Source organism: Oreochromis niloticus, unplaced genomic scaffold (assembly GCF_001858045.2).
Source record: "Oreochromis niloticus isolate F11D_XX unplaced genomic scaffold, O_niloticus_UMD_NMBU tig00000235_pilon, whole genome shotgun sequence".
NCBI classification, from domain to species: domain Eukaryota; kingdom Metazoa; phylum Chordata; class Actinopteri; order Cichliformes; family Cichlidae; genus Oreochromis; species Oreochromis niloticus.
The window spans coordinates 607825-621108 of NW_020327097.1; the positions used below are offsets into that span (position 1 = coordinate 607825).

The 13284-nt window shown below is 45.5% G+C and overlaps 2 protein-coding genes across 4 annotated transcripts in view; both read left to right on the top strand.

Moving 5' to 3' along the window:
- Positions 1–13284, top strand: part of LOC109195581 (uncharacterized) — a 375002-nt gene that overhangs the window by 236873 nt on the left and 124845 nt on the right. The window lies entirely within an intron of this gene.
- Positions 3767–12333, top strand: LOC106097592 (retrovirus-related Pol polyprotein from transposon 412). 3 transcript variants are annotated; one of them, XM_025904162.1, is made up of 2 exons: positions 3767–4154; positions 4379–12333. In XM_025904162.1, the coding sequence occupies exon 2, from the start codon at positions 7383–7385 to the stop codon at positions 11121–11123; it is 3741 nt and encodes a 1246-aa protein (XP_025759947.1). In that variant the 5' UTR covers positions 3767–4154; positions 4379–7382; the 3' UTR covers positions 11124–12333. The 3 variants fall into 3 exon arrangements, with proteins under 3 accessions (XP_025759947.1, XP_019203270.1, XP_019203271.1); XM_019347725.2 differs by having other exon boundaries at positions 4397–12333; XM_019347726.2 differs by having other exon boundaries at positions 4400–12333.

Genomic DNA, 13284 nt, shown 5'->3' on the forward strand with positions numbered 1-13284 from the left:
CAACACACTGGTGAAACTGGAGCTAAAGAAAGACCAAAAATTCAAAATAATGAAACATTGAAAACTCACAGCAAACAGAACTTGGAGTAATCCAGTAAGACTGGAACTCTACATGCTGAGATAGCAAACAAATCAAGAACTAAAACACAGATCACAAAGTAGAAATCAACATTATCAATAAAGACAGAAATCAGAGATTCAACTATATCACGAGGCTTCAGATGCACTTTTAGAATATTGTTGAAGAAAAAGATGCTCACAATTATTTGAAGTATTACTATACTTGTGCCGTTTTCTTCATCCTGCAAAGCTGTTCATGTTCAACATGACTGATGAACAGATCCACACAGTCATTCAGTTTGTTTGGAGGAAGCAGCTCATCTGAGGTCATGTGATTATCAGCAGGTTTCAGTGGAGCTGATTTAACTCTTTGGTCCAACAGAGCAGCTCAAACAGAACTGTAGAGATGAGCTGTGTTGATCCTGAGGACTTAGTGATGTGTAGAAATAATGAAACCTTGATGTGTGACAGTTTCTGAGGCTCCAGGTTGAAGATGTGTTTTAAATCCGGTGCTTTGTTGAGTCATATTGTCCTACAAAGACACCGATCCTGACAGAAGACAGGATCTGTGATCAGAACTCCTTGAACTCTCTAATGTTTCATTTTAGGTCCACAAACACTTTCAGCAGTAAGTAGATCCACACTGACAGGAGACATGACTGTGAAGCAGCACCATCAGACTCTGATCGTCTCCAACATCTTTAAAAACTGCTTTGACTTTTTAGATCTCTGTCCTGTTACCTCCTGCTGTGGTCTGCTTCTCTCCTTCAGCTTTCTCTGTAACTCTGCTGCAAACTGCTGCTGCCATCTGTTTAGCTCACGGTGTGTTTGTGTCCTCTCAGTCTGTCAGGTGGAGGAGGGGGCGGAGTCTGTCCAGCTGCCAAAACCACAGAAAACCTGCCTGAAGATGTTAGAGTGAAGTGGAGGGACAGATACAACAGGAAGCTTCACGTGTATCAGAACGGCTGGAGGCCTGAAGAACAGCACCAGGTTTACAGAGACCGAACGAAGATGGATGAAGACCTGCTGAAAACTGGAGACCTCAGTCTGACCCTGAAACAGCCCACAGTGAGTGACAGTAAGATACAACTGTGTAGTTGACAGCAGGAATATCTACAGATACAAAACGGTGCTGCTGGAGTCAAAGGTTTGTTTATTTCTTTCTATCTGACTGTCTTGTGATTTGAGTTTGACTTGTTAGAATGATTATGTTGGATTATGTTTCAACAGCAAGCAAACTAAATCTAGTTTCAACCAGTCTGGGCATCAACAAGTGGGAAAATGAGATTTATGAAACTGACTTAGTAGCCTTGATACCGTTTTATTGGTGATACTTTAACGCAACATTTCCTCTTCCAGCTTGACTGGGGAGCACCAAGACGTTCCCCGGGGCCTCCTTCCGGTGGATATATGCCCAAAACACCTCACCCAGGTTAAAGCTCATTTCCACCACTCGTATCTGCAGTCTTGTTCTTTCAGTCACTACCAAAGCTCACGACCACAGGTGAGTGTAGGGACATAAACTGACCGGTTATTTGAGAGCTTCACTTACATTCAGCTACATTCCAGTGTGAGTCAGTGATGCTCTTTGATTCTGACAGTCTGGAACAATGAGGTTGTACATTTTCTTCTCACATGTAATTCTGATGTGAATAAAATATAATTTCAGTTATTCAGTTTTCTGAGGTGCTTTGACTAGAAATGAAACTTCATTGTCTGACTGTCTTGCGTCTCCTCTGCAGGCAGAGTTCAGGTCCAGGATCAAACGGGACATCAGGAACAGAAGCAGCTCCATTGATCCGACTCCTCTGATGGCTGATCAATCAGTTTGATCTGTGTGTTCTTTGATTATTGATCAGTGATGTCAGAGTGGAGTCAGTGTGATGTTGTTGTTGTGTGTTTGAGACTTTTAGTGTCCATGAAGGTCTCTGCTGCCGTAGATCCTCTGAACTGTGACAGAGGTCTCACTCTGGAGGAAACTCTCAGCACTTTCCAGCAGCTCCTCCATCATGGAGGACGTTCCCTCACTGTAACAGGTGGAGGAGAGAGGAGAGGAAGCACAGGTGGATCCTCTGAGGAAGAGGAGTGTTCCTACAAACCACATGATCACATGACCAGAATGGTATAGCTACAAAGTCAGATTAATGGGTTTGGAGGTGTCCTTAAAGTCAGAGTTCTCAGAAACAGAAAACTGTCACTCTTTTTACCTGTTATGTCACCGTGGCAACTGAATGAAACAATGTCAGTTTTTTAATTGTTTATTTTCCATTTTATTTACATGTCTGAAGTAAAACAATCTGTCAATCAATAACCATCATTGTAATTTTAATCTCTCCACGTTTCCATTTAAAGGTCAGTCTCACACAAAGCAGACCAGTGATTTTACTTTACTTCCATATGATGTGTTGTTTGTATGTCTTTTGACTTCGTACTGGTCATACTGGGTCTTGTACCATTTTTGAGTTTTGCTTTTGTATTTATTTAATTTTGTCCCAGTTTCTAGTCTTGGTAGCTGGGGATCAGTCTGCCAGGGCCTCCACTCTGGCAACCGCTTGGCACACATTGCACCTGACACTACGGCGCATCCTGCAGATGGTGGGCCTGCAGGAGGACGGGCCCATGTCCCTTTTTTGGGCCTGTGCCCGGCGGTGCCCCATGGACTATGGCGCCATAGGGGTCAGATTTGGAGGACCATTGGCTCAGATCTGAGGGTCCTCCAAATCTGAGGCCATGGTCCTCAGCCTGAAAACGGTGGAGTGCTCACTCCGGGTCGGGGACGAGTTCCTGCCTCAAGTGAAGGAGTTTAAGCATCTCAGGGTCTTCTTTACGAGTAACGGGAGAAGGTAGATCAACAACGGATTGGTGCCGCGGCTGCAGTGCAGTGATGCGTTACTGGTCCGTTGTGGTGAAGATAGAGCTGAGTTTAAAAGCGAAGCTCGTGATTTATCCGGCGATCTACGTTCCTACCCTCACCTATGGTCACCAGCTTTGCGTAGTGACCAAAAGAATGAGATTGCGGATACAAGCGCTGGAAATGGGCTCCCTCTGAAGGGGGACTGGCCTCTCCCTTAGAGATACAGTAAGAAGGATGCCCTCTTGGTGCCTCCTGGCTGAGGTGGCAGACCCAGGACACGCTGGAGAGATTATATCTCTCGGCTGGCCTGGCAACGCCTGGTGTTCCCCTGGACAAGCTGGAGGAGGCTGCTGGGGAGAGGGAGGTGTGGGCTTCTCTGCTTGGGCTGCTGCCCCCGCGACCCGGCCCTGTATAAGAGGAAGAAGATGGATGGATTAATTTATTTTTCTGCTTTGGTTAAGTTTTTCTTTTGTTTGTTTTTATAATGTCATTTTTGCAATGTTGAGCTTCATCTTGCATTGTATAAAGTTCTTCTTTAGTTTGTATGGAGCTTTGGTCCTTCCCCAGTACAACAATTGGTAGATTTAAGTAACATCAGCCTTCACCAATGGCTCTCTGACAGCAAATATGTTTTACTGTTAATAGTAAGAGTTAGATATCTGGATCAGTTGCAGGCCTGGTCTGGCCTGAATCTGTCATCCTTGTGTCTTCTGGATTCATCCTGCTGTGCAAGTGGAATCCAATAAAGACCCTGTTTGCTGTTCCATTACAGTACCCTATCATACTTTTGGGTTCGTTGTTGCTGCTATCTGGGCAGATGCACTGAGATATATATATATATATGTAGCCCTGGCTATATAAGTAGCTCATTTATTTAAATAGTTCATTTATATTGATAGTTAAATGCAAATGTTCACTGTGTTCAATATTGTGTATACAAATGCCTGCAAGGTATGTGATGTGTGTGAGTTCAATGCACAACCTTTGTATTTGTATTTTGAGGTTTATGTCATTGTTTTTGATTTGGTATTGATATGTACTACAGCTCCAGTGAACCCTGAAGTAGTCTCAGGTAGAGGGGGTGGGAGCAAGTGGGGGGCCGTGAGCACTCTGCAGGAAGCGAGAGAGACGAGAGCTGAACAGTGTCGAGTGAACGCAGAGTTCATAGAAGGCCGACGGACGTATTTTCGGGTTGACTGATAGTTAGCTGGAGTGAAAATCGGTTGTACCCTACTGTGAGGTAAATGCCAATTTTGTCTTACACTTGTGCCTTATGTTATTGTGTAAAACCGCTAACCGCGATTAGCTACGCGACTAGCACAACTGCTAACACAGCCGCTAGCACAGCTGCTAACATAGCCGCTAGCGTAGCCTAGCATATTCGTTAAGCTCTTGTCCTGCTCTGTTTTTATTTATGAAGCTAATGCTAAGATTGAATGTTCTTGCTTGTGAATTGGCATTTAGCGGGGTTGTGTGATTCAGTAGGAGGAGACGGACGTCTTGCTGGCGTGTCAGAGAGGTCCCTTCTGCTGGTGGGCTGAAGTTATGTGTTCACGTGAGAGCACGTGGCGAGGACGACTGTGAGTGCTGCTGCCGTGGCCTGCTGGTAGCCTTGACCCAGTTTCCCCTGCTATCCCCTTGAACTGCCTGGAGGTGTGAGTACTGTTTGCACGTGCTTTTTATTTTACTGCTTGGCAACAAGTGAAGCGACCATATTGTTTTAGGTCCCAACGCACCCAAGCCACGACTCAGGCCTGCAACGAGGGGTTTGCTAGCAGAAAGACTGTAGCACTTGAGGTCTGTGTGTGTCGGTGAGAGTGTGTGTGGGCCCACAATATTGTTTGATTATTTTGTTTCTGTTAAAGTAGATACATCACATTGTTTAACAAACTTTATTAATTTTACTTATTTTCTTCTGTGTTGTTAATTAATCATTTACTAAAGTGGAGTTAACTTTACAATTTATTAGTCCTTTATTTATTCAGGTAAAAATCTCATTGAGATTTAAAATCTCATTTCCAAGAGAGACCTGGCATCATATAATTGACTTGCTTGTGTGTGATTTATTTCTATACAGTGTAGTTTTATTGCATATTTTGTACCATAAGCATTAAAAAGGGAGTATCAATAGGAAAGTAACAATAGGAACCCAGGGCCCCTCTCAATAGAACGTGGGACGGGTGTTACACAATTCTGGAGGCACCGCTGGGATACTCCCGTGCTTAACTTTTCTAGTTTGTTCTTTAAAGGAGTATTTTGTTTACAGATTTGCACCGCTTAGCACACCAGCATTAGGATTTGTATGATGACTACTCGAAAAGAGTCTCAAATTACACCTGAGCTTAGTAGCTGGTGCAGTAAAGCAGGTATAGACCCAAACCGGGCTTTTGTACTGCATGATGTTCCTACTGACTTTGACTTATCAGACATTGAAGAGACTGCTCAGTCAGTGAAAGTTTTTGGAAGAGTAAAAGTGAGAGATAGGCTAACAGACACCCAGACAGGCAATAACCTTGTGCTGTGTGAATGCCGTCAAGATATTCAGCCAGACCGCATACCACCGCATGTGCAGCCATTGAACGGAGGTCCTGTCTGGAAGATTTCCCTCCTCACTGAATCTGTGAGGTCAGCTGATGACTTCTCAGCCAAGCTTAAGAAACTAATGGTAGAAGAAGGTAAAACAATTGATGATGTTAGTGCCTTGCTGTCTACTGAAACCCCACAGGAAAACTCCCCTGAATCCATCATTCGGGCAGTCGGAGACCTGTTAGCGAAAACTATGCGACCTACCAGTGAGAATACTGCATCTCGACGTCTGCGGATATTCTCTGGCCAGTCTCCTACTCCGGCAGGTGAAGAGAGCCTTGATAGCTGGGTTGAGCAGGCTCGCCTGATAATTGAAGAGTGTGACTGCTCTGAGAGAGAGAAGCGAAGGAGAATAGTTGAGAGCCTAAAGGGACCGGCGTTGGAGATCATCCAAGCTGTACGGCGAGATAACCCTGATGCTAGCCCGGAGAGCTATGTAGAGGCTCTAGAAAGTGCATTTGGATCCCTGGAGTCAGGTGAAGACTTGTACCTCACCTTCAGGAGCCTGGGTCAACAGCGAGGAGAAAAGCTGTCAGACTTCCTGAGAAGATTGGAACGCTCTCTGACCAAAGTAGTGCAGAGAGGGGGTCTCCCTAGCCATCGAGTCGACCGTGCACGTATTGACCAGCTTATACGGGGTGCGACTGAGTCAGAGATAATGTTACTGCAGCTAAGACTCAGAGAAAGGAAGGAGGAGCCACCTACTTTCCTGAAGCTGCTCAGTGAGATTCGAGAAGAAGAAGACCATGCAAGAGTGAGGCATGAGTCAAACACCACAGTGAGACAAGTGAAAGTTGGCGAAGAGACAAAAGCCAAATCGACAGAGGTTCAAGAGCTCAAAGCCGAGATCAAAGAGTTACGCTCTGAGCTTAAAGAGTTAACAAGCAAGCGCTCAGATTCCGAGCTAATGTCTAAGCAAACCAAGAAAGTTGCTGAGGCTGGGGCGGAGAAAGAAGTCCAGCAGTTAAAGCAGCAAGTTCAACAGTTACAACACCAGCTGACTGTTATGGCTGTGTCACAGGGTTCAACCCAAACGGACTCGACAAAGAGAGATGAGAGAGCCAGACGAAGCAAGGTAAACAGACCACATGCTGCAAAAGATTCAGACAGTTACTTCTGTTACCGGTGTGGGGAGAATGGCCATATTGCCACCCGCTGCATGGCTCCTGAAAACACTGCCAAAGTAATCCAGAGGCTACTCGCAGCCCTTCGTAGGAGCAAAGAGGAAAAAGGGGCTACAGGTGGCGCTTCTGAGCCCACACAGGTCGGTTCCATCAGGAAAAGTTCCGTACACACATCATCACATTGTGGACTCCCAGATGGATTGGTTGGCCCATCCATGATGACCGATGTGACCATAGAAGGACAACCATGTAGAGCTCTCCTTGACAGCGGCTCTCAAGTCACCATTATATTTGAGAGCTGATATTCCCGTTTCATCCCCAATGTGCCCATTCTTCCTTTACAAGATCTCGCCATATGGGGACTGAGTGATTCCAACTACCCATACAAGGGGTATGTGGCTGTTGAGGTGGGTTTTTCCCCCAACTCAAAGGAAGCTGTAGAGACAGTCACTGTCTTGGCCTTGGTGTGTCCAGATCCAAAGAGCCCAGACCCTGTTCCTGTCATCATTGGTACTAACTCCCAGAAACTGCATTCTCTGCTGAGAAATTGTGAAGAGGTAGGAGGAAAAGATGAGGTTCACTCACTGAGGATAAATACCCTCTCCCCAGAACAGCCCTCATCGCTAAGCACCCAACAAACAGGTGTGGTGGGTCACGTGAAGTGGCAAGGCCCCGGGCCTATCACTATCCCTCCTTGTGCAGTACAGTATGCAGTTTGCAAGGTGGAACAACAGCAGCCATTAGACAAAAGTATTCTAATGGTGGAGGTGGGCGAATCCACAAACCTCCCAGCTGGAGTGTTGGTTCCACCTGTGGTACTACCATCTTCTGAGATGGACACTAACAGTTTCACACTTCTGCTAAGAAATGAGTCCCAAAGAGAGACTATTGTCCCCACTGGTACAGTGCTAGCTCAGGTGTACTTGGTGGACACCGTCACTGAGTTAACAAAGACCTCCGCCCAAAAAAGGTCTATTGACCCTGAGCTGTTTGACTTTGGAGATTCTCCTATCCCTGAAGAGTGGAAAGCCAGGTTAGCAGCAAAGTTATCAAAGAGAGCGGATGTTTTTTCCCTGGAGGAGTGGGATGTCGGCCTAGCCAAAGGTGTCGCTCACCACATAAGGCTGAGAGACCCTCGACCATTCAGGGAGAGATCCCGCAGAATCGCACCCGCTGACATTGAGGATGTCCGACGCCATCTACAAGAACTGCTGGCAGCCGGAATAATCAAAGAGTCACGAAGTCCGTATGCTTCCCCGATTGTCATAGTCAGGAAGAAGAATGGCAAGGTGCGGATGTGTATTGATTATCGTCTACTGAACTCCAGAACCATCCCAGACCAGTACACTATGCCACGCATAGATGATGCGCTGGATTGTCTGACAGGAAGCAAGTGGTTTTCTGTACTGGACCTGAGAAGTGGATATTACCAAGTGGAGATGTCCGAGGCTGATAAAGAGAAAACGGCTTTTATCTGTCCTCTTGGGTTTTTCCAGTTTGAGAGGATGCCTCAAGGTATCACTGGCGCGCCTGCAACCTTCCAAAGGTTAATGGAGAAAGCTGTTGGAGACATGAACCTCATTCAAGTCCTTGTGTATCTGGATGACCTTATTGTGTTTGGCCGGACACTGGAGGAGCACGAGGAACGGCTACTTAAAGTCCTGGACCGGCTGGAGGAATGTGGTCTCAAAGTCTCCATTGACAAGTGCCAATTTTGCCAACCACAGGTGAAGTTCTTGGGACACATTGTCTCTGCCTCTGGAGTTGCCACTGATCCTGAGAAAGTGAGTGCCGTGACCCACTGGAAGAAACCCACTGATCTAAAATCCCTGAGATCTTTTCTCGGATTTTGTGGATACTACCGGCGGTTCATTGAGAACTACTCCGCCATAGTCCGCCTGTTGACAGAACTGACTAAGGGATATCCTCCTGCACATGGTAGCAAAAAGGGTGTTGCTAAAGTAAAGCAAAATAGCTACTTTCGAGTTGCCGAGCCTTTTGGTGATCGGTGGACCCCAGCTTGTGATGATGCCTTTCAGAGCATTGTTTACAAGCTCACACATGCTCCAGTCTTGGCATTTGCTGATCCAGCCAAACCATACATTTTACATGTTGATGCAAGTTTGGACGGGCTAGGAGCAGTCTTGAACCAAGAGTACCCAGAAGGACTCCGCCCAGTAGCGTTTGCCAGCCGCAAATTGAGTCATGCAGAACGGAACTACCCAGTTCACCAACTGGAGTTTTTGGCTCTGAAATGGGCAGTAGTGGAGAAGTTCCATGACTACTTGTATGGTGCCAAGTTCACGGTGAGAACTGATAATAACCCACTCACCTACGTCCTGACCACTGCCAGGTTGAATGCGACAGGTCATCGGTGGCTAGCAGCACTCTCCACCTATGATTTCAGCATTCAATATAAGCCCGGCCGTGAAAATGTGGATGCCGACTCACTCTCCAGGAGTCCGCAAGACACAGCAGATGGATGGGTGGATATCCCACCCTCTGGGGTAAAAGCTTTGTGTCGTCGGATCACTACAGATGGTGTCTGCCAACACACCACCAGATTTGTCGACCAGCTTGGTGCTTCGCCAGACGCCATTCCAGCTTTATATGCAAACTTCACCCAGATAGAAGTGGGCCTGCTGCAACAGCTAAGCCTAAAAGAACTGTCAGAAGCCCAAGACTCTGATCCAGTTATAGGTGTGGTGAAACCTCAAGTTGAGAGAAACCATAGTGTTTCAGCTTCTACGCATGCAAACCCAGATGTTGTGTTGCTGATGCGAGAAAGATCCAAGTTAAAGGTTAAGCGTGGCCTTCTCTACAGAGTCACCACAAGACCCTCTGGTCGAGAAGTAAGTCAGATTGTCTTGCCTGCTAAGTATCGGCCAATGGTACTAAAATCAGTGCATGATGATGCTGGTCACCTGGGCACAGAACGAACTACAGAGCTCATTAAAGACCGGTTTTACTGGCCCAGAGTGGCATCTGAAGTTGCAACATACATACAGAACTGTGGAAGGTGTGTAGCTAGGAAGTCCATCCCACAGAAAGCTGCCCCTTTACAGCACATCACCAGTAATGGCCCTCTAGACCTGGTCTGCATAGACTTTCTTTCTATTGAGCCAGACTCTAAAGGCATAGCTAATGTGCTGGTTGTCACTGATCATTACACCAGGTATGCTCAAGCATTTCCCACAAAAGATCAGAAAGCACTGACTGTCGCCAAAGTACTTTTTGAAAAGTTCTTTGTGCATTATGGATTGCCTGCTCGCATTCACTCAGACCAGGGTAGAGATTTTGAGAGCAAGCTCATTAAGGAGCTATTGACCCTGTTGGGCATTCGTAAGTCCCGAACGTCACCCTACCACCCTCAGGGCGACCCGCAGCCCGAGCGTTTCAACCGTACTTTGCTGGCAATGTTGGGCACCCTTGATCCAGCTAAAAAGCCAAAGTGGAGCCAGCATATAAGCCAGCTAGTACATGCTTACAACACCACTAGAAATGATGCCACAGGATACTCGCCCTACTTCCTCATGTTTGGAAGAGAGGCGCGACTACCCATTGACCTGTGTTTTGGTGTGGGGTCAGATGAAGAAAATGACTTAAAGCACCACCAGTATGTGGCTAACATGAGAAAAGAACTTCAAAAAGCTTACCAGCTAGCCGCTGATGCAGCTTCCAGAAATAATGAACGAAACAAGAGACTGTATGATGCGAGAGTTCGGAATCAGACACTTGAGGAAGGTGATCGGGTACTGGTTCGGAATCTCGGCCTCACAGGAAAGCACAAACTACAAGACAGATGGAACTCACTACCTTACATAGTGATCTCCAAGTTACCCAATCTCCCTGTGTATCGTGTAAAACCAGAGAGAGGAACTGGTATTGTGAGGACCGTGCATAGGGATCACCTGCTGCCCATTGGTTACATGGTCAGGATGTCTGCTCCATCAGAAAAGACAGCGCGACCAAAGAGACCAAGGACCAGGGCACAGCAAGTAAGGTGTGAAAATGAAAATCGGACACGCGATTTGGAGCATCTGAGTGAAGATGATTGGTCTTCAGAGTCTGAAGAACAGTGTGTCTACTATGAACCTCCTTTAGCCTTTCGTGACAGTGTTGAACCTCAAAGTGAGGGGGTTGCGCAAAAGGAGGTTGTGAGCCTTCCTGACCAGATGGAAAATGATCATCCCAGTGTTCATAAATTGTCTGAGGTGGAGGAACAGGGGGAACAAATCCCAGTAGCAGTAGATCAGACGGAGGAAAGTTCACAGCAACACCAAGACTCTGTGGTGGCTGAAGAGCTGGAGGAGAGAGATGGTCCCACACCTAGTGTCTCAGTTGGAGGTGCTGACTCACCCTATGACCTCAAAACAAAAAGGAGAGTGAGACCTGTAGTACGCCTCAGTTATGATGAACCTGGAAGGCCCACTGACAGACCTGTGACTATTAGTTACCGAGGTATGGTAATTCAGATTTGCTACGACCCTGACTCCTAAATGTTAATGCACTAGCCAGTACTCCTTAGTGAGGTTTTAACTGGCCTAATGAAAGTAGGTCTGATGGGGACATTCAGACATTCAGAAGGGGGAGGGTGTAGCCCTGGCTATATAAGTAGCTCATTTATTTAAATAGTTCATTTATATTGATAGTTAAATGCAAATGTTCACTGTGTTCAATATTGTGTATACAAATGCCTGCAAGGTATGTGATGTGTGTGAGTTCAATGCACAACCTTTGTATTTGTATTTTGAGGTTTATGTCATTGTTTTTGATTTGGTATTGATATGTACTACAGCTCCAGTGAACCCTGAAGTAGTCTCAGGTAGAGGGGGTGGGAGCAAGTGGGGGGCCGTGAGCACTCTGCAGGAAGCGAGAGAGACGAGAGCTGAACAGTGTCGAGTGAACGCAGAGTTCATAGAAGGCCGACGGACGTATTTTCGGGTTGACTGATAGTTAGCTGGAGTGAAAATCGGTTGTACCCTACTGTGAGGTAAATGCCAATTTTGTCTTACACTTGTGCCTTATGTTATTGTGTAAAACCGCTAACCGCGATTAGCTACGCGACTAGCACAACTGCTAACACAGCCGCTAGCACAGCTGCTAACATAGCCGCTAGCGTAGCCTAGCATATTCGTTAAGCTCTTGTCCTGCTCTGTTTTTATTTATGAAGCTAATGCTAAGATTGAATGTTCTTGCTTGTGAATTGGCATTTAGCGGGGTTGTGTGATTCAGTAGGAGACGGACGTCTTGCTGGCGTGTCAGAGAGGTCCCTTCTGCTGGTGGGCTGAAGTTATGTGTTCACGTGAGAGCACGTGGTGAGGACGACTGTGAGTGCTGCTGCCGTGGCCTGCTGGTAGCCTTGACCCAGTTTCCCCTGCTATCCCCTTGAACTGCCTGGAGGTGTGAGTACTGTTTGCACGTGCTTTTTATTTTACTGCTTGGCAACAAGTGAAGCGACCATATTGTTTTAGGTCCCAGCGCACCCGAGCCACAACTCAGGCCTGCAACGAGGGGTTTGCTAGCAGAAAGACTGTAGCACTTGAGGTCTGTGTGTGTCGGTGAGAGTGTGTGTGGGCCCACAATATTGTTTGATTATTTTTGTTTCTGTTAAAGTAGATACATTACATTGTTTAACAAACTTTATTAATTTTACTTATTTTCTTCTGTGTCGTTAATTAATCATTTACTAAAGTGGAGTTAACTTTATAATTGACTTGCTTGTGTGTGATTTATTTCTATACAGTGTAGTTTTATTGCATATTTTGTACCATAAGCATTAAAAAGGGAATATCAATAGGAAAGTAACAACAGGAACCCAGGGCCCCTCTCAATAGAACGTGGGACGGGTGTTACATATGATATAGATGAAATATTATTAGTATAAAACAATGTGAGGATCAGGCTTTGCATTATAGACACTGTACATTTTAGACTCCTGATTTAGAAACAAACAAAAAACAAAACATAAAAAAAACAGTTCAAGGTTTCAAACTTAATCATGTCAGAGATCAGGGCAATAGAGTTTGATCTTTGGTACAGACAGCTGGCTGTTCCTGTGTGTGAGTGTATTTGTATTTATTTATTCTGTTTTATTTGTCCTAATTTATTTCCTGACATCCTTCCTACCCCCTTGCTTGCTTCCTCTCCATTGGCTGTCCCCAGGTCTGTGTGTGTTTTCATAGTAAACATGAAGATGTCTGTACTGTGCCACGCTGGTTTGAAGAAAAGAATGAAAAAAAAAATGCAAAAAACTGCACTTACTGTGAATTTCATCCAGTTATGTGTTCCCTATTCTTAACAGTTAATCTGCAACAAATCTGTTATGTATAACATGTAAAGTCTGATAATTATAAATGAGGGATATAAAGTTTCCACAGTCACTGAATCTAAGCAAATGAACAAATCAGGAATCCAACAGTGCACAGGGATAATAAAAGACACAGGGAAATGTCAGAGGAAAGAGACAAATGATCTGGCAAGGACAAAGACTAACTTCAGACACAAAAAACAGCTAAAAAACACCTCTAATAAGGTTAGCTTGATTAGCAATAATAAGCACAGGGATATGAAGTTCCTGACCTCTTACTACTGCTCATTCTGGTTTTCCTGCCATGTTATCTGATTATTGTGAAAATATTTGTAATTCTTTTGCCGGTG